At 40.5% G+C, this 26,644-nt stretch overlaps 1 protein-coding gene across 10 annotated transcripts in view; it reads right to left on the bottom strand.

The window, feature by feature from the left end:
• PIP5K1B (phosphatidylinositol-4-phosphate 5-kinase type 1 beta) overlaps positions 1-26,644 on the bottom strand; it is a 345,687-nt gene that overhangs the window by 106,225 nt on the left and 212,818 nt on the right. For all 10 annotated transcript variants that reach the window (XM_086415454.1, XM_086415457.1, XM_086415456.1 and 7 more), the window contains 3 exons: positions 3,590-3,801; positions 2,317-2,400; positions 2,145-2,193 (listed from right to left, as the gene is read on the bottom strand). In XM_086415454.1, coding sequence (XP_086271580.1) covers positions 2,145-2,193; positions 2,317-2,400; positions 3,590-3,801 — 345 coding nt within the window. The remainder of the gene's footprint in view (positions 1-2,144; positions 2,194-2,316; positions 2,401-3,589; positions 3,802-26,644) is intronic.

Genomic DNA, 26,644 nt, shown 5'->3' with positions numbered 1-26,644 from the left:
ATAATATCGTCTGCAGTGGGTTTGGAAGAAGAAATACACATTGGACCAGAATCCAGAGACCCAGTTCTCGTGTTAGCTCTAATTTTAAAGAGCTCTGTGATCCTGGGTAAAGACAGTATCTCAGTGCCTCAGTCTTTTCATCTGTGAAATTGGGTGTTACATGAAGCATAAGAGAATTCTGTAATCAGTGTTTTATGAAGGACACAGCATGGAGGAATCCTCTGCCAAGTGATAATGTTCTCTAGACTATCAGTGATCCTGCAGATGTGATGGAAAACTTCCCACTGGTCTGACATGCACTCCCCGAAGTGTTCTGTCAGTTTCTGCTGGAAGTGGACATGGATTCACAAGTGCAGTCATTTAGAAATACGTAAGATGTAAGATGACTGAGTCAGCCCTTGCCTTCTAAGAGAGGTTAAACTGTGGCTCTTTTTGGTATGAGGAAGCGTTGTTTAAAGGAGAGGCACAATTGTAAATAGAAAAAAAAAAAAGTCTTAACTATTGCTTATAATTACATAAATATATAGTCAGCACAGAGATTTTCTTAAAAAAAAAAAAAAAGGACACTGAAAAACAGAAGACATATTTTATTTCAACAAAGGTAGGGGCTCCTTAGAAGTATCTGACCAATAGAGACTAGACCATTTGGAGCAGAAGTCTCATTTGGTAACAGGGAATTGAAACTGTCAATAAACAGGAGGAGAATCAAAGTGTTTACTCTCTCTCCCTTCCATGTTCAAGGCATTATGTAGTTGGTACTTTTCTCAGCTAGAAGGAAAAAAACTAACCTTCCATCTTGGCCTTTCCTTAAAAAAGAATCTTTGATTTGAATAAGAAGCCTAAATTTGATTCTCAGAAACAAACTTGTGAACCTGTTGTTTAAAAGTGCATTTTGACAAAGGTCATTTCCTTAGCCTGTGGACAAAATGCAGATCTGACATGCTGAGAGGTTATTACCAGTCTTCCTCAGAACTGAGACAGCGAAGTGTTCTTTTCCAGGAACAGAGAAGAATAGCATCCATAATTTATCTTTTTTTTCCAAAGAAAAGCATCTGCTAACATCTTAAAAAAATATGTGAGCAAATCTTTGACCAATACAATCTTTGGAAGTGTCACTCTGAGTTATTAACTGAGTGAGGCTGAGGCCATAAATGTTCTGTCAAGCAGCAGGAAGTTCACATTTAACTTCTAGATAGGAAGTTGTGTGTGTGTGTGTAGACAGACTGCTCTTTGATAATTGTTTTCTTCAGTCGTGCCATTTCTGGGTGCAAAAGACATTCTTGTATCAGTTAACCTTTGTTATATTTAAATCCAACACAATTTAAAAGTTTTCCCTTCCCATGTCCTTATTATGTGTTATGCATTGTGTTGAACACCAAAGGGCATTATTTAACTTAACCCTCAAGTCAGCCTATGAGGCAGGGAGTATAGCAGTGCGCGCACTAAATTGTGTCAGACACTTTGTGACCCCATGGACTGTAGTCCACCAGGCTCCTGTGTCCGTGGAATTTTCCAGGCAAGAATACTGTACCTCCTCCAGAGGATCTTCCCAACCCCGGGACTGAACCTGCATCTCCTGCTTGGAGGTGAATTTTTTACCACTCTGCCACCAGGGAAATATTCTGAGGTACAGGTACTATTACTAGCTTCCTGCTATAAATGGGAAACTACACTAAGAGATGAGAAGCAAGCAGTGTGTCTGGGTCACATGGTTAGTAACATGGTTTAAATGCAGGATTCCAGCCTACAGCTGACCACCATCAAATTCAGGTTCAACCCCCTCTGAAGCTTAGTTTTGGGAGAACTTCAACTGTCCTACTGGTCTTTCCAGTGCCTATGAAAAGCCTTTAGCTTTTTCTCATCATCTCCTAACTGGGTCCTTTAGATTGCACATCAAAATAAGACATTATTTTGTTTTCCTGGCCTCTACCTGTTCACCCACGTGGATGGCCTCTATTTGAAAAGCCATTCACATTTATGTTGTCTTTATTCTTAGATTTGAACTGATCTGCTAAGCCTGAGATTCTGAGTTTATAAAGATAGTTGTTTCCTCTCAAGTGACACAGCTTCCTAGACATACACTGAGGTCTCTGAGAAATTAGAAAAATGATCCAGTTTAACAAGGAGCATGATAAATCACTCACCCCATCATAAACAAGAGCTTTCCAGGAATGTTCCAACTTCTTCATTAATCTAAATATAAACATACAGAAAAATAAAAGAAAGAATGTAAAATCAACCCCATTTGGCGAATTCTCAGAACCTTTCATTGAATTATTTTGAAATAATAAAAGACTATTCCCTCCAATTTTTTACCTATATGACTGCAGAATGTCAATAATGCCCATAAATAAGAGTAGCTTTTCTCCCTTATGGCTTTTAGCTGGAATGCCTCCCATTCTGTGAACAGAGCAAAAGAAAAATCATTTTATGTGAACAGGAAGTTAAAAATCATTTCTAATAAATAGACTGTAAATGAAAATGGTTAGTCTCTAAAAATCATGGACTCTCATCTTTATTTATTTATTTTTTTGGCTTCAGCTAAAGTCTTCCTGGGAATCAAGAAAGATGTACTTTCCAAGAAGGAGAATAATACCACAGTTGCCAGTTCTGAAGAGTTGGATGGGAAGAATTCAATTAAAAAATTATTCTGACTTTAAAACCATGAGCAAGAATTTTTAAAGTATTTCAAAATACTGCCCATCAAAAATGCAACACTTTTATATGTTTACTGTGAAATTTTAAAATAAAATATAGGTGAGCACAAAGGAAAAAATATATATAAAAATATATAAAGAATCCATTCCAAGGATGCAAAGATAACTACTGTTAACATCTTTCCTCTGTATTTATTCATCTGCATAAGTTATTACTTATTAGATGGGTTTATAGGAAGGATTAAAAACTTTAGTATGTATGAATTTCCTTCATAAAAGTAAAATATGTCTGTGGTTTAGTCACCGTTGAAGAAGCTTACAAGATAGGCAGTTATAGTCAAGGAAAATGATTTCTTTCTTTCAGTCTTTTTGCTCGGCTAGTACACACACGTGGTACAGTCAACCAATTCAACAATTTTCTTTGGTTGTAACTGTTTATGTTAGTCAATAAGCACTTTGTACATGTAACCTAATGCTGCACATCTGGCTGAACCAAGTGATCACATCTGTCAGGATGTAGGACTAGGACAACAGAATCCTCTTACACAGATAAAAAGTTCTGAATTGCAGACATCACTTCTAGCAAGTATTTGCTTAAATGCATGCTTATTCAAATTCAAAGTATATCCCTCCTGTTTGTGAAGGATGTTTTGAATATGTAGTAAATAGGAATAAAAACATTTTTAGCCATTGTTAAATTATGGAGCCATTTGAAAAAAGAAACCATGTGGGTGAAAGCATAATGACTCAAAAAACTGCCATTCATCCAGTTATCTGTGGATGAGAGGAAATTAGGCTGGCCTGATCCATTTTAGTGCCAGGTAGGAATCTATTCCTAAAGAGCCACCATGAATGGAATATGATTGCATTTAATTACCCAGTGACGTCGTCTGCCATGATCAAGGGGTGTGTGGGCAGACGGCTGCACTTACGTGTCTGGGTTCTCTGTGATGATTCCGTCTCCCGATTTCCCTGGACCCTGGATGGATTCCATTGCTGTTGAGTAGAGAACCTTTTGCGTCCCAGGCCGCTTAGCATCAGGCACATTTTGGGAAATTTCCTCTTCTTTTTCTTTGAGGGTATGGTCCAAGATGTGGATCCCCAGCAAAAGGCTATAGTCCATGATCTTGAAGCTTTCCAGCACCTGAGTAAGAAAAAGAACCAGGAGGCCCATCAGGCCAATGACTTATAATTCTCATCTGCCCAGGATCAGAGAGATACGTAGACAAGCAGCTCCTGCTTCCCCCACAAGGGGGTGGCTGACAGAGGAAAAATCAAAGTAAAAACATTGGAGGTTATTATTAGGTCAAATGCAGTAACCACTGTCACCATGGTTCCAAGATGATATTTTTACACAAATCTAAAGTAAGTACATCTTTCTTTAGCACTCCATGAATGTTTTACTAAGCATTTATTGAACACTTCCCATGAGTCCAGGTGCTAAATGGTTCATTTTGATTCAGTCCTCACAACTCTTTAAGCCAGGTGCTATTATTGTCTCTGTTTCACAGATTAAAAAAATTGAGGCACACACAGGAAGTAATTTGCTCGGTATCATACAGCTCCTAAGTGGCACTGCTGGGATCTGAACCCAGGTGGTCAACTCCAGCACCTTAAGTACTAGAGGACAGAAACCAACAATCAATGGTCTCTAAAAACCTGTACCCTCCTGAGCGTGAAGACTCAGCTGGAATGGGCTTTTACCTGAATTCCGTTCTCAAAACTTTCATCTTCCTAAAGTTCAGGGGCCCCCTTTTCAAAGCTTGTCTTTCAAAGTTACCATCAGTTCCCTGTAGGAAGTCTTTTTTTAAAAGTATGGTCTCAACAAAGAACAGGACTTACTGTTTAATTATCCACTCAGCAAACAGTGGGAAAGAGAAGGAATTAAAAGTAAGCTGGATGTAGCCAGAAAAAGGAGATGGGGGAAAAAAAATGGAGACATGATCGAGACGTGAGGCGGGCAGCAACATGGCTCTTGAGTATGGGTAAGTCTGATACTCAGGACCCTTCAACTGAGGAAGAGTGTTCAGAGGGAGTTCAGGAAAATGGGATATTCTCTATTATAAAGTTTTTTTCCTAATGGTTTGTTTATGATTCTCCTCTACAACAGATTTTTTTGACACCTGGCATTTCTCACACAAAGCTGCTCAGGAAATCAAAACAGCCCAGAAAGAACAGCCTGATGGCGAATAGCTACCCCTGAACCAACATGACAATGTATCTCTGTACTCTAGTTAGGAAATGCCTTCGGAGATCAGAGTCTATAGATAATTGTTTAACCAGGGATTGAATACGTATGCATTACACTGAATTCTGTTCAAGTGTATATCTCGAACTTGTACACACTTGAACTTCAAGTGTATATCTTGAATTTAAGTGTATATCTTACACTTCTCCTTCTCCCTCAGTCAACTGCTTTTCATCAGACACTTATGACAACTTAAGAATGGTCGGGGCTTCCCTGGTGGCTCAGTGGTAAAAAACCCGTCTGCCAATACAAGCGACACAGGTTTGAGCCCTGGGTTGGGAAGATCTCCTGGAGAAGGAAATGGTAACCCACTCCAGCATCTTGCGCCTGGGAAATCCCATGGACAGAGGAGCCTGGCAGGCTACATTCCATGGGGTCACAAAGAATTGGACATGACTGAATACTAAAACAACAACAAAGAAGGGTTTTTGTTGTCTGAGGATTCAAATACTTGTGGCTGCCACTTACTGGATGCCATTTAATGGTAGGCTTTGTGAACTCTTTTTTGTGGGCTTTCCTTGTGGCTCAGCTGGTAAAAAGTCCACCTGCAGTGAGAGAGACCTGGGTTCAGTCCTTGGGTTGGGAAGATCCCCTGGAGAAGGGAAAGGCTATGCACTCCAATATTCTGGCCTGGAGAATTCCACGGACTGTATTGTCCATGGGGTCACAAAGAGTTGGACACGACTGAGTGACTTTCACTTTTCATTTTTGTGAACTATGACGTATATGGCCTTTGGAAAATATGGTTATTCCTAGGTCTTATGTATCTTTGTTGGCAATGAGGAAACTTTAAGTGGGTTGGAAGTATTACTTAATCCTGAGTGCTCACCATTTACCTTTCAGTAAACTGAGTTGAATACTTTCAGAAGGAGGCAGGCAAGAGATAAGAGTAGAATCTTATTATTTAAGCAGTATAGGCCCTGGAACTTTCTAAGCCAGGATATCACAGACTGGCCTGACAGCAAAGTGGAACCAGTTTCCCCAACCTGAGGAAGAGGGACTCCAAGACTGGAGGAAGAAGGAAGGGCGACAGGAGAAGATCCTTACCACTGACCCAGCGCTGCAGCCTTAGACCCACGGGCTGGTTCCCTATGGAGGCACACCCATGCCTTGCCCCTCTGGAATACAACACAGAGCTGGGGAAGATGGGCCTGCATCAGGGTTGCCAAGGACCCAGCCTCTTAAAAGAAAACACTAACAGACACTGGATGCTTTCTTCTGACAGAAACAAGCATAGATAGATCTTAGCCTTTCCAATTCCCCACCATCCTGAAAGAAAGGCTTGGGAACAGTGCCCATCCAGAGACGATGCGACCCTGCACAATGACCACCGTCTGCAGATACCAGTTTTCCTGCTCTCATGTATCAGTGCTGGCATGTCCCTTCTTAGAACGAATGTTGGAGATGGACACGCAGAACACAGTGCACAAACTCTGTGACCCTAGGTAGATTACGTCACCTCCCCAGGCTTCAGTTTCCTCCTCAGTAAAAATGGTGGCAATAACATTAGCTACTGCACAGGGTGCTTGGGAAAACTAAATACGGTAATGCAGGTAATTTAGAGAAATTCCTAACACAAAGAAAGTGCTCAGTTCATTGTTAGTTATCATCATGGTTACAACTCATTGCTCACATGTGAGGTGTCAGCTGGAAGCAGACACCCTGGGGTTATACTTCTGAAAACAGACATTCATAAAAAGCCAACGAAAATATGACCGCACTTCCAGCCTGCTTGCTAGTATCCCTTTGGTGTGTCCCAATTCCTTTAGAAGTTCTGGGTTCATGGCACCGAGGAGCACCGCGTGGATGCTCAACAGGAAAAGGTTGGCTGACACAGCAATTCTGGCCAATGGGTTATAAAATAATGGCCTCGCAATCTGCCTGAGGGAACAGTCCTGTGTTCAGTGGGTGAAAATCACAGCCTTGTGCTCTGTACAGCCCCAAGTGTCCACTGGTAACCCCAAAGCAGTGACCTGGCTTCAAGAGCAAATTCTAGTCAGTCTCCGAGACAATGTACACATTTCACAGGCCTCCAGAGTGAAAACTGAAAGGCACTCCTGGACACCGTCATATTTGTTTCATTTTTCTCTGCAAAGTACCCAAGTATTAATTCTGCTTATAAATAAGCTTTCTTTATACAATAATCTTTCTTAATGTTTCTTACAGTAATCGTCTAATGCACTATTCAAACAATGGCTTTATCTGTACCTGTAATCTCCTTTCTTGCTCAAGGACAGGCCACAGAGAACATACGTATTTTTTAAGTGATGTGAAGTCAGGCTGGACAAAGCAAGAAGCAATTTCAATGCTTTATGTGGTCAAATATCAGGCTGGGTTTATTAAAAAAACATACAAGCCAAAACTTAGAGAGAATTAACTAAGAAAAAGCTATAAATAAGTTTGAGACAGAGATTAGATTTCTCTGTACTTTTTAATTGGATTGCCAACATATCTGAAGGGTCTGGATTGTCCTCAAGAGGCCAGGTTTCTACTTTCCAAGTGAAAGTCTTAAAAAAAAAAAAAAAAAAGATAAGTTATCTTCCTATTGTGTAGAAATCTGAGCATGATAGTTGGATTTGGGCTTAGGCAAAGTCACCATCCATAACAAATGTTAAGAAAGAAAAAGATAAATATATAGACGTATATTTTAAATGAAATTCCCAAACTTGTGCAATGAAAAATTCTGGGAACAGATTTTAGTCATGTGCACAGCAGATGTGCATCAATTAGGAACAAAATAGTTGTTATTCATATCTTCCCAGATCGTTAATGAAAGGAATCAATAAATCTGCCAGAACCTTAACGTGTGAGTGTTAAGAGGGTGCAACATCCTGCAACACGACAGACACCAGTCTAGTATGCCACTCAGGTGCACGTTTTTTTCCCAGACTGTCGGCCTGACCTCACTGTTGCTGGTGGATCCTGTACCCGTGCATTTGCTTTGCAAAACAGCTGCAAGGCAAACACAGGTGCTTTCCCATCCAGCTGGGCCAGACCTTACTCTCTCACCTGTGAAAAAGAGAAAGCAGGAAGGATTCACAGACATATGCAAAACTGAAAGTAAGTTGAAATACCACAGTGTTTTTTTATCCTTAGAGCCAGATTATTTTTTCTCTTCTTTCTCAAGGACTATTTTAAGTCAGTAATAATACTGGAATGTGGTTTAAAAAAAAAAAAAAAGCCAACGTCAAAGCAGCTGCTACATTATCCTGAAGACGTGCTCAAAACTACTTCTTCCAAGATAAAGCATATCCTCTAGGCTTTCATGGCTGGCACTGCATCAGGGGGGCTCTCATTCACATACAATCTCTGTAGACTTGGTGACCTAACATAGGAGATGCCACAGCTTAGAACGGCAGGCAACGCTATGCTCCTTTCACAGACAAAGGTCAGAAAGATGGGTGTTCTTTTTCCTTTTCCATCCTCTGTGCCATAGCCCTTAGCCCGCTGCACACTGCTTTCTGCTCCTCAACTAGATGGAGCCAGCATGACTGCATGGTGAGAAGACTCCATGCCTGAAAGCCAGGTGGCCTGGTTTGACTCATGGCTCCCCCATTGGGTTGTCTTTGAGCAGAGTATATAACCTCTCTGGGCCTGGTATCCTCATTCATAAAATAGAAATAATAGGGACACCTACCTCACAGAGTTAGTGTGAAGATTAGTTCATCCACGTGAAGTCTTAGGACAGTCATGACATAGAAAAAGCATCCAGTATGTGCTAGTTCTTCTTATTGCCCTTGCTCTCCACCACCTGTAGAATAAACCACCCCCACTGGAATCTCTACTCATCCTTAGCTATAAGGCCCACCTTCTCTTGGTTCTTTGCCTTCCTATTTGTTTTTCCCAGTACTTTCCTCTATGCTCTAGGAATATTCACCAGAGTTCTCTCTTCAACTCCTTTTTTTCTACTTTTCTATAGTGACATTCATTTAGTACCCTGGAAAAAAATAAGTTGAGTGTCTAGTCTGTGCCAGGCCCCACGGAAGTTGCCAGATCTTCAGGGGTAAGTAAAACAGACAACTACACCATCGTCAAAATTACACAAGCTTTGCATCACAGGTTGAAGCAAGGCCTGCCCCACAAAATGGTGACCTACTTTTAACTATGGGAAAGCAGCAATAGAGCAGGTAAGAAATGATAGTACTTGAATGACACAGCAGCAGGGGAGCTCAAGGGAGACATGGATAGATTTAAGAATATTTTAGGGGTTGATTCCAACTATCATTGGTCCACAGACAACTCCTAAGATGTTATCTTTAATCTGAACTAAGTTCCAGTCCCGTATATTTCCCATAGCCTTCTGCTGGACATTTCTGTACACTGTCCTGCTGCAACCCCAAACTTTTTTTTTTTTAATTTAATTTTTAATTGGAGGATAATTACTTCACAATATTGTGATGGTTTCTGCCACACATCAACATGAGTCAGCCATAGGTAGACATGTGTCCCCTCCTTCTTGAACCCTCCTCCGGCCTCCCTCCCCATCTCATCCCTCACCGGCTCCGTGCAACCTCCAACTCTTCTTTCTCACTTTTTCTCTGAAATCATCCTAATGTGGATTTTGGACTCCACGACTCCTTTTCCTTTCATTACGTTTCCCAATCCTGCAGCTTCTATAATCAAAATCATCCTCCTTGCTAATACTTTGATTTCAACTTCCCTTTCTTCTTCTGATTCATTCTTGACCCCTTCACTTGACCAGGTCACCTCACATCCCTCCTCAAAGCCTGTGGTCTCTCACCATTGCTCAGGTGACACTGAGATCCTTGCTACTGTGGCCCCAGCCAACATCTGCTATTTACCATCTGTCTAGAGACACCTCCCAGGCTAGTCAAACTGAAATCCCATAATTACCCCTAAATACGCTCAGGCCGTTTCTTCTTAAAGGTCCTCATTTCAAACCTTACTGGTTTTTCAAAGCCTATCTCAATTCTTGCCTCCATAAAGACTAGACTCATGATCTACACAAAATATCAGGAACACATATCCCCTCTGAAAACTCAAGCACATTATTAGTACCTGTCTATGGAATAAAATACAACTATCCGTTTATCTATGCTTTTCCTATCATACATATAAGGCTGCTCCATTCACCAAAGACTTGTTTTACTTTGTGCTCCCTGCTTGCACTCTGATCAGAGCAGAAATATGCATTTTTACACTGCTTTCCATATGAAAAAGTAAGGGAAAAACAAAATATTCAGCAGCAAAGAATGTATAGCAATACATCTTACATTAATATCTCCAATATAAGAACTTGGATATTGCGCTTCACAATTACAATGCTTGTGAAAAATCTTCAGCACTGAAAGCATTTACTGTGATTCTGTGCTCTATGTTGTCAGAAAAAAATAAATAAAGATAATAGCCTACAGTATTCTCAAACCTTCCCACACCAAAAGTATTTATATCCACTTTGTCAAGGACAAAAATCAAGCTGTTATTTAGAGACTCTTAATTTACTGTTTTGTAGGCACACAACTAAATGGCAGATAAAAGGCAAGCTTGTTTTCTATAAACTAGGCTGAGCTTGGAATCTAGTAAGAGTATCACATTTCTTTTAAGGAAGCGTTTGCAAAAAGGGCATGTCACAGGCTGGGTCAACTTCAAAGACCCATTAAGCATCCAGGAGTGCTTGGTGCTGAGTTTAGGTTGGAGGCTCTGTTCTGAAACACACTTCAGGGCTTCCTTAGCTTTCCTGTCCTCTATTTCTCTGCTCTTCCAATCTGTAAGATATGTGAAGTTAAGTTGGCACAAGACTGAGAAAGGATGATAATCAGGTAAGTCCAAAAGACTGCTGAAAAATGGCTCCATTTTAAAAATGGTACCTGGGCTTCCCTGCAGTTCAGTGGTTAGGAATCTGCCTTGCAATGCAGGGACACCGGTTTGATCCCTCATCCAGGACGATCCCACATGCCACAGAGCAACTAAGTCAGCAAGCCACAACTACTGAGCCTGCACTGCAACAACCGAAGCCCGTGAGCTTAGAGCCTGTGCTCCACAACAAGAGAAACCACCGCACAGAGAAGCCTGCGCACGGCAACAACGAGTATGCTCCTCTCGCCGCAGCTAGAGAAAGTCTGTGTGCAGCAGAGAAGACCCACCACAGCCAAAAAATAAATAAATCTTTTAAAAAATGGTTCCAGCACCAGGAGACATTCACAGGGGCAATAGAATAGAATTCATCTGTAAACCATGCCTTATGCAAAGTGGAGAAGGATGATGATTCTAGGAGGAAAAAGATGCTTTTTAATCAGATTTAAGGCAAGCAGAGTTTCTAATAATTTTCCATGTTAGGGGGGCTCTTATAGAAATTAATCAAGTCATTAAAAATTTTATTGAGCACCTATTATGTGCTTGACGGCAACTGTAGCCATGAAATGAAGAGACACTTGCTCCTTGAAAGAAAAGCTATGACAAACCTAGACACCATATTAAAAAGCAGAGACATTACTTTGCTGACAAAGGTCCATATAGTCAAAGCTATGGTTTTTCCCGGAGAAGGCAATGGCACCCCACTCCAGTACTCTTGCCTGGAAAATCCCATGGACGGAGGAGCCTGGGAGGCTGCAGTCCATGGGGTCGCAAAGAGTCGGACACGACTGAGTGACTTCACTTTCCCTTTTCACTTTCATGCATTGGAGAAGGAAATGGCAACCCACTCCAGTGTTCTCGCCTGGAGAATCCCAGGGACGGGGGAGCCTGGTGGGCTGCTGTCTATGGGGTCCCACAGAGTTGGACACGACTGAAGCGACTTAGCAGCAGCAGCATGGTTTTTCCCAGTAGTCATGTATGGATGTGAGAGATGGACTATAAGGAAGGCTGAGCACTGAAGAATTGATGCTTTTGAACTGTGGTGTTGGAGAAGACTCTTGAGAGTCCCTTGGACTGCAAGGAGATCCAACCAGTCAAAGGAAATTAACCCTGAATATTCACTGGAAAGACTGATGCTGAAGCTGAAGCTCCAATACTTTGGCCACTTGATGCAAAGAGCCAACTCCCTGGAAAAGACCCTGATGCTTGGAAATTTTGAAGACAGGAGGAGAAGGGGACAACAGAGGATGAGATGGCTGGATGGCATCACTGACTCAATGGACATGAGTTTGAGCAAACTCAGGGAGATAGTGAAGGACAGGATGCCTGGTGTGCTGCAGTCCATGGGGTCGCAAAGAGTCAGCCATGACTCAGCAACTGAACAACAACAGCTATGTGCTTGGTACTCTCTTGTTTAGAAATCCTTTGAGCAGTCTAGCTAATGTGTGATAAAATAAGAACACCACCATTTTACAACACCTAATGAGTTTGAGTGGACTCCAGGAGGTGGTGATGGACAGGGAGGCCTGGTGTGATGCAATTCATGGGGCTGCAAAGAGTCAGACATGACTGAGCGACTGAACTGAACTGAATGAATTAAAGCATCTAGTTAGTGGTCAAACATCTAGATCCAACAACCAATCTATAGGAAATGAAAGGGGAAAGAGGTGTATACTGAAAGAAATTATGAGAAACATAACCAGGAGAATCTGGACAATGGAATATACAAACCAATTTCTTCAACAAGTATCAATGAAATAATAAACGACCAGGGTAAAGGGGAGTGGTTAACCAGTAGACCCTATTTAAACCTTGATCCAAACTATAAAAAAACAGTTTTTCCCCCCTGATACAACTAGAAATTTGAACACTGACTAGTAAGAATTATTAATTTTCTACAGATATGATGAAGAGGTTGTAGGTACTTTTTAAAAAAGAAGTCTTTAGTAACTAGGGATTATTTGAGCAAAATGATTGGCAAAAACATTTATGTTAATTCAGTAAGACAAAACAGTATCCTGAAGATTTTATGCAAGTAGACATTCCTGGACGCACTGGCTTAGGGTAAAATGAATGCAAGGCTATGCCACTCCTCCCCAAGTAGGCTCCTTGGAATACAGCCCCAGAATTACTTGCATGTGCAAGTTCAGTTAAAGCCGAAAGCTGTCTTTTAAATTTAATTTAATTTCCTCAATACAGCTCAGAGTGTTCTTTGCTAATATGATAAAGAGAAAAAAAACAGGCTGTGACAAGGCAAGCAGTTTTGACTGGTAGAGCAGACTGAAATAAATATTCAATCTCTAATTTAGTGATGGCAATAATGTGGTTTTTCACTGTGTCTAATGTGGTGACTTAGAATATCAAGCTGTGCTTGATAAACATGTAAAAAGGTCTTTTTTGCTCACTTAAAAAGCTTAAAGAAATAGAAGCATACCTTATAGCACTAGAAAATCAATTATTTTAAAAACTGTCGAGTACTTCCCATTCTATCTTCTAGTTGCCATCACTAGAAGTGACTTGCTTCACTGTGGCTTAAGTGATGGGACAGTTGAGAAACTGGGCTGATAAGCTGTCCAGTGAGACTCAGAGGCCACTCACGGCCCAAGTTTCCATGCCCACTTCAATGTACGAGGTGCGATTCCTGACACCTTCTCACCACCTACTACGGTCCACTCCTTGAGGTGAACTGTCTCTGAGTAAAGAGGAAAAAAGTCTTCCTCTCTCTCCTCTTCACTTTAATAAACAAAGAGAGCAAAGAAGAATGGGAGAATCTGTCCACAATAAATAAAACCTCAATTGTGTGGCCTTAAGGTTTGAGGCAAGGGCCATACCCTATTCACTTTTCTCTCTCCCACAGACTTAGCACAGAGCCATATGCAGAGCAAGAATTAGAAACTATTTGTTGAATGACATGTAGTTAATTTAGCAGAAAGGTAAGGAAGGATTTGTCAACTGAGATTCCAGTGATGGTTTGAAGCCAGAGAAATCAAGCCAAGCCATGCTCTGAGATCATTCAAGGTTCCACAGGACAGGCAGAATCTCAGGTGTGGGAAAGTCTCCATTTGTACTGAAAAGCTTACAGTTTATGAAGAACAATAAGTATCTACCCATAGGGTAAGTTTTAAGAAGTGACAGGAAACCCAGATTGCGGGAGGCATCACTAGAAATGAATTCTTCGGGGTCTTGAGGCATTTTAATTAAGAAACAATTATATATGTACACGGTCAAAATTAAGGAAAGTACAAGATGGCAGCTCAGTGCTACGTCCCACAGAGCATGAGGGTGAGGGTTTGAGGTGAAAATAGAATATAAAGTGCAATATTCTGCAATATGCTCTGGTGCAATATTCTAGTCTCTGTGTCAAGATGTGATCCACACCCTACATGTTTGATGATGTTTACCTAACAAAATGAACTGATAAAAGGTTAGTCTACACCAGTCCTGAGAGGGAGTTCAATTTTGAGTAAGATTATTATTTAAATTCAGACACGAATGTTTAAATTTGGAGAGACAAATAATAATTGGCAAGTACAAGACTGTGGATTTTAGTGAGCAAGAGTAGTCATGAAAAGTCCAGTGGTCCCTGGTTTTCCAGTGGTTAAGACTCTATACTCCCAATGCAAGGGGACTGGGTTCAACCCCTGGTCAGGGAACTAGATCCCATATGCCACAACTAAGAGTTTGCATGCCACAGCTAAAGATCCCACATGCAGCAATAAGCACTGACGATCCCAGGTGTCACAGCTAAGACCTGGCACAGCCAAAGAAATAATAAAAATGAAAAAAGAAAAAAAAAGAGTAGTCATGGAAAAATTAAGAGAGTCTAATTTTCCTATGCATCTGAGTGCGGAGAAAGTAAATTTGTAATCCCAAACCACTGCTTTCTCTGCTCCTGGAGCATGAAGTGGTTGACATATTTTCTCTAATTGCTAATAATCTAGAAAAAGTTATATAGCTCTTTCATAAACAGAAATATCAGAGGCTGGTGAGTCTCCACCTACAGAGAACGTCCGTACCATCTGAAGCCAGATTATCGGGTGAAAATGTAGCAAACGATGAGATGGCATCTAGAATGGTTTGTTTTGGGAACAGCTGGGGTTGACTGAACACAAGTGAAGTTTAAAAATGAGGTCTTCATGTGGAGAAATGAAGAGAGGACGTTAACAAGATCAGACTGCAGCCAGGCTCACTTTCAGGGTGGATGAGGACACTTTAAATAAAGATTAAGTTTTAACCTCCCTGCAGCCCTACTACCTAAGGACAACTGATACATCCAGTGGACTACGCATTCTTTTTAAAATACTTTTTCCCCAAGTGTTCGTGTACACAAATGCACAGATGCATCTTTTATAAAAAGTTGAAATTTAATAAATTCATTAAAAACAGATTGTCCTTGGCCATTTCACTCTTAAGAGGGGAGGAAGAAATTCTCCCGTGGAGATTTTCTACCTCACAATGTAGAGGGTAGAATTTTGAGGAACAAAAATGAGGAGAGAAGCGTTACACTTGCTGGGTTGAAATACTCAATTAAAAAATGTCTTCGAAGGAGGAACACTGATGACATCAAAGGGACAGTCACTTGCAGGAGAGGGGAGGCATATAAAATGTGCTGGCTGATGGGGACAGGAACAAAGAGCCGTGCACACAAGCCAAAGCCTCTCAGAGGCCAGTAAGTGCTGATCTTTTGGGAAAGAACTAGAACCAAAGTGTGGCCCAAGAAGTACCCTGCCTTTCCCAAGACAGTTAAGGAAGCCCTATTTTTCCAGAATATGAGTATTTGAGTAAATGTACACTGAATACTGAATGAATAAAATAAAGCCCTATAAAAATCAAACTGATTTCACTCTTTAAAAGCGTTTCCCCAGGGCATATTTCTGAACCAGTTTTTAAACTTTGTAACATTTTCCCAGGCCCTGAAAACTCTCAAATACTTCCGAAGTCTCTGGAACTCAGTCTCTTACCAGATTCCAGAAATTTCTCCTAAACTATGGAAGGTCAACTCCATTTTGTTAGTTGCTGGGGTTTGCCACCCCTCTGTCTCCCTGGGCTGGAGTATTTACAACTCTAACTTACATGGTCATCTGTGTGACAGACTTACCTAGGCATCCACAACAGATCCACCCTGGCCAACTTCATAGCCTTTCCAGACACATCTTCAAAGCCAGGGATATTACCATCATGCCCCAACTCTTCCATGGCCACTTCCTCTTCCTGCTCTCTGTGCTCTGGTTTCCCAGGATTTCCCCAGTGGAGGAGGATATGGTCGTGGGGACATTTCCTTCCCTTTGCTCCGTGCCCTCAGATTCTCTGTGAGTCCTCCCACTTGGGGCCTCCACTGACCTCACCTCTAGACCTAGGGTCATCAACAAAATCAAAGACAGGTAGGTTCTTTTCTCACAAAAGCAGGAAACCCTCACATACTATATGTATTTCATAAAGCCCAAAGACTTTAGTTACCTTGAATGGGCATTACTGTTATTTATATTTATTTACATGTGACAATTTACTTATAATGCAAGTTAGGTAGATACAGCACCACCACTGCCACACCTCAGGATACAGGTGAGCTCTAATCCTTAGGTCATATTTCTTTTAGGAAGAAAAAGTAAAGGAGTTTTAAAGGGGTTGAGGAAGATATTTTCAGTGTCCCATTTCTATTCTTTACTGTAGACATTCTTATAATGTTCCACTTGGTTTGAAGTGAGGGTTAAAAAAAAACCTACTGGCTCAATAATCCTTCCAATTCTGGAGTTAATGAGGATTCTTAAAAGCTGCTACACAGGATTCAACGACACACTTTGTGTCCCTGATCTCCCTCTCTGCCAGACTGGAAAAACAATCGACTCCACTGTAAACCATCACATTTCTCAGAAAGAAGTTTTGCTTTTAAGTTAATAGGATTTCACATGCACACATGTTGGCAACAGTTGGCAAGTGTCAATGGGCTTGATTATGTTTTTCATTAAACTTTCAAAATTAAATGTTTGGATTACTAATGTTACTTTGTGGTTCTCAGTCACTTGGCACTATGTTCCTCTTTGCCTCCTTCCTTCAAGTAGGTTGTGAGACACTTCATTAATTCACTGCACCGTCCAAACCAAGTTCTCTGTTTTGATGGAGTCCTTTCTTACCTCCTACATCAAGTCCTCACCAGCTCTGTGTTAGAGCTAGAAAATCCGTTACCAGGCACTTCCAACCCATCCTGTCTGCATCCAAGTTATCAATTAAACACTTTCATTTCCACAGACTTTCCTCCATTACTCCTACTACAGAGAATGTACAGATGAAAGAACCTGGATTTTGGAACCAAAGAGTCCTGGCTCCAGCAATCTAAGCTCTGCAGGCTTGGGGAAGCTGAACCTCTCCAGAGTCCCCACTTCATCTGTCAAAACAGAATCATGGCACTCACTCTGAAGGGCTGTTGTGAGGATTAATAAGACAATCTATCTGTGATGTCAAGCACTGCCTGGCTCAGAGCAAGTCCATAATAAATGTTAATGGAAACAATCTAGAGATGAACTGGGCCTTGGAAGTGTGTCCTTATTGTCCACAAAATCATGCACTGGGTATTAAGCTACTTTGGTATCTACCTACAGGTTATTTCTAAGACAGAACTCTCCCTCTACCCAAAACTGGAATAGCTGGTTTTGAAATACTGAGAATTACTTGTCTGCTGAGTAGAAAGTCAGGTATGAACAGCAACATAGATGAGTATTTTGATTTTTGAAGCTACCCTGAAATTCTCTAGTATTGACCATCTTGCCCCGTGTGTTACTGCAATTGGAGCCCCTTTCTATCACACACCTGCATGAAAGCTGAAATGCAGCCAGTGCCACAGCTGGACAAAAAGTGTGTTCATCGCTCAGTCATATCCGACTCTTTGTGACCCTGTGGGCTATAGCTTACCAGGCTCCTCTGTCCAAGGGATTCCCCAGGCAAGAATACTGGAGTGGGTTGCCATTTCCTTCACCAGCAGATCTTCCTGACTCAGGGATCAAACCTGGTCTCTGGCCTTACAGGGAGAGACATGCATATTCTTTACCATTTGAGTCACCTGGAAAGGCCATCCATTCTAGTATTCTCACCTTAGAAATCCCAAGGACAGTGGAGCCTGGAGGACCACAGACCATGGAGTCGTGAAAGAGTCAGACACGACTTAGTGACTAAACAACAACAGACACTAGACACATGAGCAATATAAATGGACTTCAATTATTTTCCAATCCACAACACTGATATGATGATTAACTCTAGGTCTATTTCATATCAGACCATTGGTACACTATTATCAAAGCTTGCTCTTATTATATTTATCAATTAGGCAAGAGTTATCATTTCAAAAATGTTGTTTCCTCTTGTGCTGTGCTTAGTCACTCAATCGTGTCTGACTCTTTGTGACCCATGGACATCAAAAGACTAACACAAAAAAAAATAAAAAAGAATCCACCTTCCAACATAGGGGATGTTCAATCCCTGGTCGGGGAACTAAAGTCCCACATGCCACGGAGCAACTAAGCCTGTGTGCCACAACAGAGATCCCAAATGCCGCAACTGAGCCCTGACGCAGCCAAATAAGTGATAATAATTTTTTTAACTACAAAAAAAGTTATCCTACTGAATAGGCTAGCAAAGAAATAAACTATAAAAAGCGGTAAAAAAAAAAAAAAAAAAAAAGGACTAACACTAAGACAACTGCTATTCTGCTAAGTGCTTTGAAGGGTAGGAAAGTGAAATCACACAATTCCTATTCTCCTAGAGAGCAGATTTTAGTAGGCAAACAAACCATGTACCCACGTAATCACAATATAATGTAGAAATACCAAAGGCTATAGAACAGAGTTAGATCAAGTGCTATGAGCATTAAAGTCACAGCATATTATTAGTGCTAAAGTCCTATACCTTGGGCCTCTCCTCAGAAATCCCTAGCAATTACATTAAGGCCCGGAGATGTATGATTAGCTTTTAGACTTAATGGTAAGTTCTGTTTCATTTTTACCCCTCTTTCCTATATCCCCAAAATACTTCTTTATTGGATTTATCTTTTGCTTTGCTGAAGTATATACTTAAGTAATTTTTTAACAACAGACTTAAATAAACACCTATAAGAATGGCTAAAATAAAATATAGTGATAACAGCAAATGTTGGTGGGGATGAAAAGAAACTAGATCACTCATACACTGCTGGTGGGAATGCAAAATTGTACAGCTGCTCTGAAAAAGTTTAGCAATTTCTTCCCAAGCAAACACATGCTTACCATACAACAAAGAAGCTGCACTTGGGCATTTACGGCAGAGAAATGAAAGCGTGTGCTTATGCAGAAACCTTCATGCAAATATTCATAGCAGCTTTATTTGTAACAGTCAAAACCTAAAGAAAGCTACATGTTATTCAGCAAGTGGTATATCCATACCATGAAACTCAGCAATAAAAAAAGGGCAAACCACCAATATACAAAATAACTTGAATGGATCACAAGGGTATCATGCTGAGTAAAAAAACGTTCCTCAGAGGTTACACCTGTATGAGTCTTGAAATGATGAAACTGAAGGGACGGAAAACACTGATGGCTGCAAGAGACTGGGGAGGGGCAGGATGAGGAAGCTGTGTGTGGCTACATATAAAACAGGGGCAGGAAGGATTTGTGTCAAGAATTGTCACTTGTTGCCTGTCAAGATACTTGACCATGTTGGTTTCAGAAATACATATATGCATCACACTGCATAAACTATATACATACATACCCATGCACACATACAAATGAGTGCACATAAAACTGGTGAAATCTGAAAAAGATCCCTGCATTGTACCCATGTCTATTTCCTAGTTGCAATATTGTACAAAAGTGCTATGAGATGTTACCATTGGGAAAGCTAGGTAAAGTGTATATACTTAAAGATCATATAAAGATCTCATATGAGATCTTTCTGTACTTTTTCTTCCAACCGCATGCAAATCTACAATTATTAAAAAAAATTTTCTTTTAATAAAAGATTTATAGGTAGGAAGCTTTTAAAAGTCCTTGCATAAACAGAATCCAACAATATATTAAAAAGATCATACATCATGACCAAGTGGGCTTTATCCCAGGGATGCAAGGATTCTTCAATATTCGCAAATCAATCAATGTAAAACACCACATTAACAAATTAAAAAATAAAAGCTATATGATTATCTCAATAGATGCAGAGAAAGCCTTTGACAAAATTCAACATCTGTTTATGATAAAAACCCTCCAGAAAGCAGGAACAGAAGGAACATACCTCAACATAATAAAAGCTGTATATGACAAACCCACAGCAAACATTATCCTCAATGGTGAAAAATTGAAAGCATTTCCCCTAAAGTCAGGAATAAGACAAGGGTGCCCACTCTCACCAATACTATTCAACATAGTTTTGGAAGTTTTGGCCACAGCAATCAGAGCAGAAAAAGAAATAAAAGGAATCCAAATTGGAAAAGAAGAAATAAAACTCTCACTGTTTGCAGATGACATGATCCTCTACATAGAAAACCCTAAAGACTCCACCAGAAAATTACTAGAGCTAATCAATTAATATAGTAAAGTTTCAGGATATAAAATTAACACACAGAAATCCCTTGCATTCCTATACAGTAACAATGAGAAAACAGAAAGAGAAATTAAGGAAACAGTTCCATTCACCACTGCAATGAAAAGAATAAAATACTTAGGAATATATCTACCTAAAGAAACAAAAGACCTGAATATATAAAACTATAAAACACTGGTGAAAGAAATCAAAGAGGACACAAATAGATGGAGAAATATATCATGTTCATGGATTGGAAGAATCAATATAGTGAAGATTAGTATACTACCCAAAGCAATCTACAGATTCAATGCAACCCCTATCAGGCTACCAAGAATATTTTTTGGAGAACTAAAACAAATAATTTTACCATTTGTATGGAAATACAAAAGACCTCGAATAGCCAAAGCAATATTGAGAAAGAAGAATGGAACTGGAGGAACCAACCTGCCTGACTTCAGTCTCTGCTACAAGGCCACAGTCATCAAGACAGTATGGTACTGGCACAAAGACAGTAATATAGATCAATGGAACAAAATAGAAAGCCCAGAGATAAATCCACGCACCTATGGATACCTTATCTTTGACAAAGGAGGCAAGAATACACAATGGAGAAAAGACAATCTCTTTAACAAATGGTGCTGGGAAAACTGGTCAACCACTTGTAAAAGAATGAAACTAGAACACTTTCTAACACCATACACAAAAATAAACTCAAAATGGATTCAAGATCTAAATGTAAGACCAGAAACTATTAAACTCCTAGAGGAAAACATAGGCAAAACACTCTCCGACATACATCACAGCAGGATCCTCTATGACCCACCTCCCAGAATATTGGAAATAAAAGCAAAAATAAACAAATGGGACCTAATTAAAATGAAAAGCTTCTTCACAACAAAGGAAATTATAAGCAAGGTGAAAAGACAGCCTTCAGAATGGGAGAAAATAATAGCAAACGAAGCAACGGACAAAGAATTAATCTCAAAGATATACAAGCAACTCCTGCAGCTCAATTTCAGAAAAATAAAAGACCCAGTCAAAAAGTGGGCCAAAGAACTAAACAGACATTTCTCCAAAGAAGACATACAGATGGCTAACAAACACATGAAAAGACACTCAACATCACTCATTATCAGAGAAATGCAAATCAAAACCACAATGAGGTACCATTTCACGTCAGTCAGAATAGCTGCTATCCAAAAGTCTACAACCAATAAATGCCAGAGAGGGTGTGGAGAAAAGGGAACCCTCTTACACTGTTGGTGGGAATGCAAACTAGTACAGCCACGATGGAGAACAGTGTGGAGATTCCTTAAAAACCTGGAAATAGAACTGCCATATGACCCAGCAATCCCACTGCTGGACATACAAACCGAGGAAACCAGAATTGAAAGAGACACGTGTACCCCAATGTTCATCACAGCACTGTTTATAATTGCCAGGACATGGAAGCAACCTAGATGTCCATCGGCAGATGAATGGATAAGAAAGCTGTGGTACATATACACAATGGAGTATTACTCAGCCATTAAAAAGAATACATTTGAATCAGTTCTAATGAGGTGGATAAAACTGGAGTCTATTATACAGAGTGAAGTAAGCCAGAAAGAAAAACACCAATACAGTATACTAACGCATACATATGGAATTTAGAAAGATGGTAACAATAACCCTGTATGATGCTAAGTCACTTCAGTCGTGTCCGACTCTGTGCGACCCCATAGATGGCAGCCCACCAGGCTCCCCGTCCCTGGGATTCTCCAGGCAAGAACACTGGAGTGGGTTGCCATTTCCTTCTCCAATGTATGCGAGACAGCAAAAGAAACATAGATGTATTGAATAGTCTTTTGGACTCTGCCAGAGAGGGCAAGGGTGGGATGATATGGGAGAATGGCATTGAAACATGTAAATTATCATATGTGAAACGAATTGCCAGTCCAGGTTCGATGCATGATACAGGGTGCTCGGGGCTGGTGCACTGGGATGACCCAGAGGGATGGGATGGAGAGGGAGGTGGGAGGGGGGTTCAGGATGGGGAACACATGTACACCCATGGTGGATTCAAGTCAATGTATTGCAAAACCAATACAATATTGTAAAGTAAAATAAATTAATTAATTAAAAAATAAAATAAAATGGGGAAAAAAAGTCCTTGCATATATCACAATGTCTTTTTTGCAGTTTCACAGGGAAATCTGGCCTGGATAGTACAGAGTTCTATGTCCAAGATCATTTTCTCTTAGACCAGAGCACAGAAGGCATTGCTTCACTGTTTCTCAGAAACTTAATGATTTTTTTTTTCTAGCTGAAACAATCTCTGAGTCCATAATTTGGTTTTATTTACTTATTTTTTCAACAACTTTATCTTTTTTTTATGTAGGTATTACAATGTTATCAATATAGCTAATAAAAGATAGCAAGACTCATAATTTAAAACAATGGAGCAAATAAATATATCATGAGATTATAGTGTTTTTAAGACCTAATTTGCCAAACAGTGCATTCATCTATATCTTTTCAGGGAAGTAACCTTTCATCTCTGGAACAGAGATATGGAGTCAATGATATCTCTTCCCATGTTTTAGCTGAGGTCTAAAAACAAAATTCAATTCCTTACTGATAAAGAAAATAGCCTAAATGTTAAGTGTTGTCATCAGTAAAAGATATACATCTTTTTTCTATTAGGTCAGAGGCATTTTTTCCTCCTTAAAGATAACTGGAAGGCAACCAATATATATATATAAAAGAAAAGAATCTGTCTAAACTAAATGCAAAAAACATAATTGCTAAACAAAATTATAGCTATGTGGTGAGCACTAACATTATGCTGAATTAAGTATTATAGAAAATAACCTACATTGTAACCCATACAAACATGTCCAGAGCTGAGAAGAATCTAATCTACAAATTTAGAACTTGCCATACACAGAAAGAAATCCCAGTTTGCAAAATAAAAAGTCTCAGTATTAAGACTAGTTTCATGAATATTTCATTAATATTAATATTTATGGTGACAGATGTTTGTATAAAAAAAGAAAATTGGTTCCACACTAAATAAAAATTAATAAGTTTGCTGCTAAACAAAAAAATAATAAATGCAAAATAAGTCATTTAGGTTATTAATTATCAAGACTGTCTGATATGACTCCCACATGAAGGAATAAACTATTTGAATTGCAAACATGAATTCTCACTAATATACTTTGTATCAATGTCACATCCCCAGAGTTATCAATAAATACCATAGGATGTAGTAATGTATCAAAGTAATTAAATGATTGAGACTTTTTAGATTTTTCACATGTAAGTTATGTCAGAGAAGAATTATAGTAAATTTAAAAAATGAATACCAAATAGTTCCTAATTGTTCTTTCCAAATTAATACATAAATTTCAAGTCATTTTAAATTTCATCATATGTATTGAATGTACACAATAAGCCAGGTACACAGTTGTAGAGAGGTATAAGCAATGAGCTTTAGGCTTTGAGACATTTAGTCTGGCTAAGGAGACAGGACATGTACCTAAAGGAAACAAGAATCAGCATCAAATAAATTCAAATGACTATAATACTGTTTCTATGGGAAAATAATTGAAAGATAAAAATACTTTTGTTGCACAAATGACTTTGAACATGGGGACAATCAGTTCAGCTTTTTTAAAAAAACCCAAGTGATTCAAAAGGGAACTCATCTGTTTTATTATATATAAATTCTTTATATATATATATAAATATATAAATTCTTATATATATATATAAATATATATAATTCTCAGGGCTGTATCTGGCAGGCATGGCAGTGAAACTGGATGCCTCTTCCAAAAGAGACAGAACTTTAAAAACAGCTAGATATGTAAAAGTCACCAAAGATAGATTTTTTTTGGAGGTGTGCCTAAACCTGTCTTCCTCTATCATCAGATAATTTATTCCTTTGTTCAAATATGTATTTCAATGAACTGTTACTAAGTACTGACTAAGCACCAGGCAATGAGGTCAGGTTTCATCCTCAGGCTCAAGGAACTACACGTTTTAATTCCAAAAAAGAGGTTAATCCTGGAGGCTTGGGGGACCCACTGCATGGTGGTCTTCGGGGAAGGTAGTCCTGAGATGAGTAGGCAGGGGCCAGGTGAAGGAGAGAGGTGAGACATGCCTGAAAAGACCAAAACCTTTAGAGAAAGTGTCCAGCCGATCAGAATGGCTGGGGAGTAAGGATGCTCTGGAGAAAGGGGAGAGACAAGGCTGAAGAAGGACACTGAAGGAGCATCTGGGGAAGCAGAAGGGATCAAATCAGGAAGGGTCTGAAAGTTTCAAGCTATGAAGTATGTATGGCTTCAAGAGCTGGTGGTCTTCTGAACTTAGGATGACTTTGGGGGCAGCACTGGAAATATACTGAAAGACAACGCTAGTGAAAACACCAGGCAAGGAAGGGTCTCTGCAAGGGCAGAGGCTGTGCATCTGGAGGGAGCAGGCAGCCAAGAGTTATTTAGGAGGCAGATTGGACAGGATGTGGTGATTTACTGAGTGTGGAGAAAGAGGACAAGAAAGGAGGATGGGAAGGGCAGCTGCAGGGAACTGAAGTGGGCAACTGGCTTCATGCTGATCACATTCCCCGGGCCAGAGAAGACAGGCAGAAGATCAGGCTATGGGAAGACAACGGAGCACCTGGAAAGAGCAGTGTTCACACAGGATGCGCCTCTCAGCTTGTCCGTCACACGGGGACCACAGGGGATGGTTTGAATAAATCCTACATTCTGCTTTTGATGACAAGTGACCTGTACTGTCCTGGTGGTACTTTCTACTGGCATGACTCTTACCCCAGGCCAAGTTCTCTTATGGGTGTAGATGGCTGTCATAGCAGGCAGAGGGTGAGGCTAAGGAAGAGGTAATGCTTCCAGAAAGGGAACCCCATTACATCCACGTTCATTTCCCCTAGACATAGCCTATAGGGAACAGCGGTGTGGGAGTCAAGGAGAACCAAGATCTGGATTCCTGCTTCTGGGAAGAGTCCTTTTTCTGAATTCTGTGGGGAAGTGGGTTCAGCAAGGTTGAAGGATAAAGTGCATTCTGTTTTCTAGAGGACTGCCAAGCAGCCAGAGTGCCACGTGGAGGAGTTGATAGGGATGGACCAGAAGTGGGGTGGGGGCAGGTTTATAGGCAAGGGCCTGAGGCTGGGCTGGGAAAGCTGAGGAAAAGGACTCAGGGGTGCTCAGGGGGTGCAGGGGAAGATGGCCCTTGTCGAGAGCACTCAGTCTGGGTTAAGGTAGTTCAGGCCGTTTTGGATGCAGAGTCCGGAAGCAGCTCTGATGGGGAGTCAGGGAAGTAAGTAGTCTGTGGGGAATAGGGCACGATGCATGTGGGTCAAGCTGGGTCAGTGAGTCAGGCGGGTATCGTCCAGCCAGCAGTCATGCAGGCAAATGGAGCCCTGGGTTCTGAGATGTCAAGCTGAAATATGAAAGAGGTGGGGGCAGGAAGTAGGAGTGACGGCAGGAAGAAGTTAGGAGGCTTATCTTTTCTATCTGGGAACGGCAGAGAAGCTGGGGTCCAAAGGTCTGGGATTCCTGGCTTTACTACTTCTAAGCCCTTAAGAGGACCTGGCATCCCCAGAAAGGGGCTTTTGACATTATTTGGCTCCTGACTGCTTTTCTCTCCTACCTCACATGTTCCTTTATTATTAACTGTCACAACACCAAACAATTCTAGTTCTAGGAACATGCTATGCCATTTCATGCTTAACTCATATTACTCTCTTTGCCTAGAAATATGCTTCTACTTCTTTGCCTACCTGGAGAACTCCTCTTCTTCAAAACCAAACGATGATGTTACCTACTCTGATCCCTATAAATGCCTTAGAACATCATCATAGCACTAATACACAGAATGGCAATGGATTAAAAATAGAGGTCATTTACCCCATGTTGGCACACAGTAGGCCCACAATACATGTGTCTGATAAGTGCATGGAGGGATGTATCTGAATAGGGATCTAGCTCACCTTTCTTTGGCTGGGCTGCTGACACGGTAGTGCAGTCCCCCACCTCATTTCTAGAGCCCTAGCAGTAATGCCTCACTCAGAGGAATGTTAATAGCAGAGATTCTCCATCCTTTGGGGCTGGAACCAGCCCCAGGGTGATCTCACATCCTCCCTGGATCTCCATAGCACCTTGTCTGGCACTAAAGTCAGTTTTCTACGAAGTGAGGGAAATGTCAGGGTCAGAGACACTGCAGACAATGCCAACCACACAACCTATTCTAGCCCTTCAGGGGATGACCTGAAGAAAGAGCGAGATGGGTCTGCCCAGCTCTAGGATGGGAGTCCTCTGCCTGGGGTGGGGTAGGGTAGGGGTGGGGGATGATGGGCTCCAAGGGACTCATG

This window comes from Bos grunniens, chromosome 8, assembly GCF_055505025.1.
Source record: "Bos grunniens cultivar Pamir isolate PY7600 chromosome 8, Bosgru_T2T1.0, whole genome shotgun sequence".
NCBI lineage: Eukaryota > Metazoa > Chordata > Mammalia > Artiodactyla > Bovidae > Bos > Bos grunniens.
This window is presented reverse-complemented; position numbering and strand designations above follow the sequence as displayed.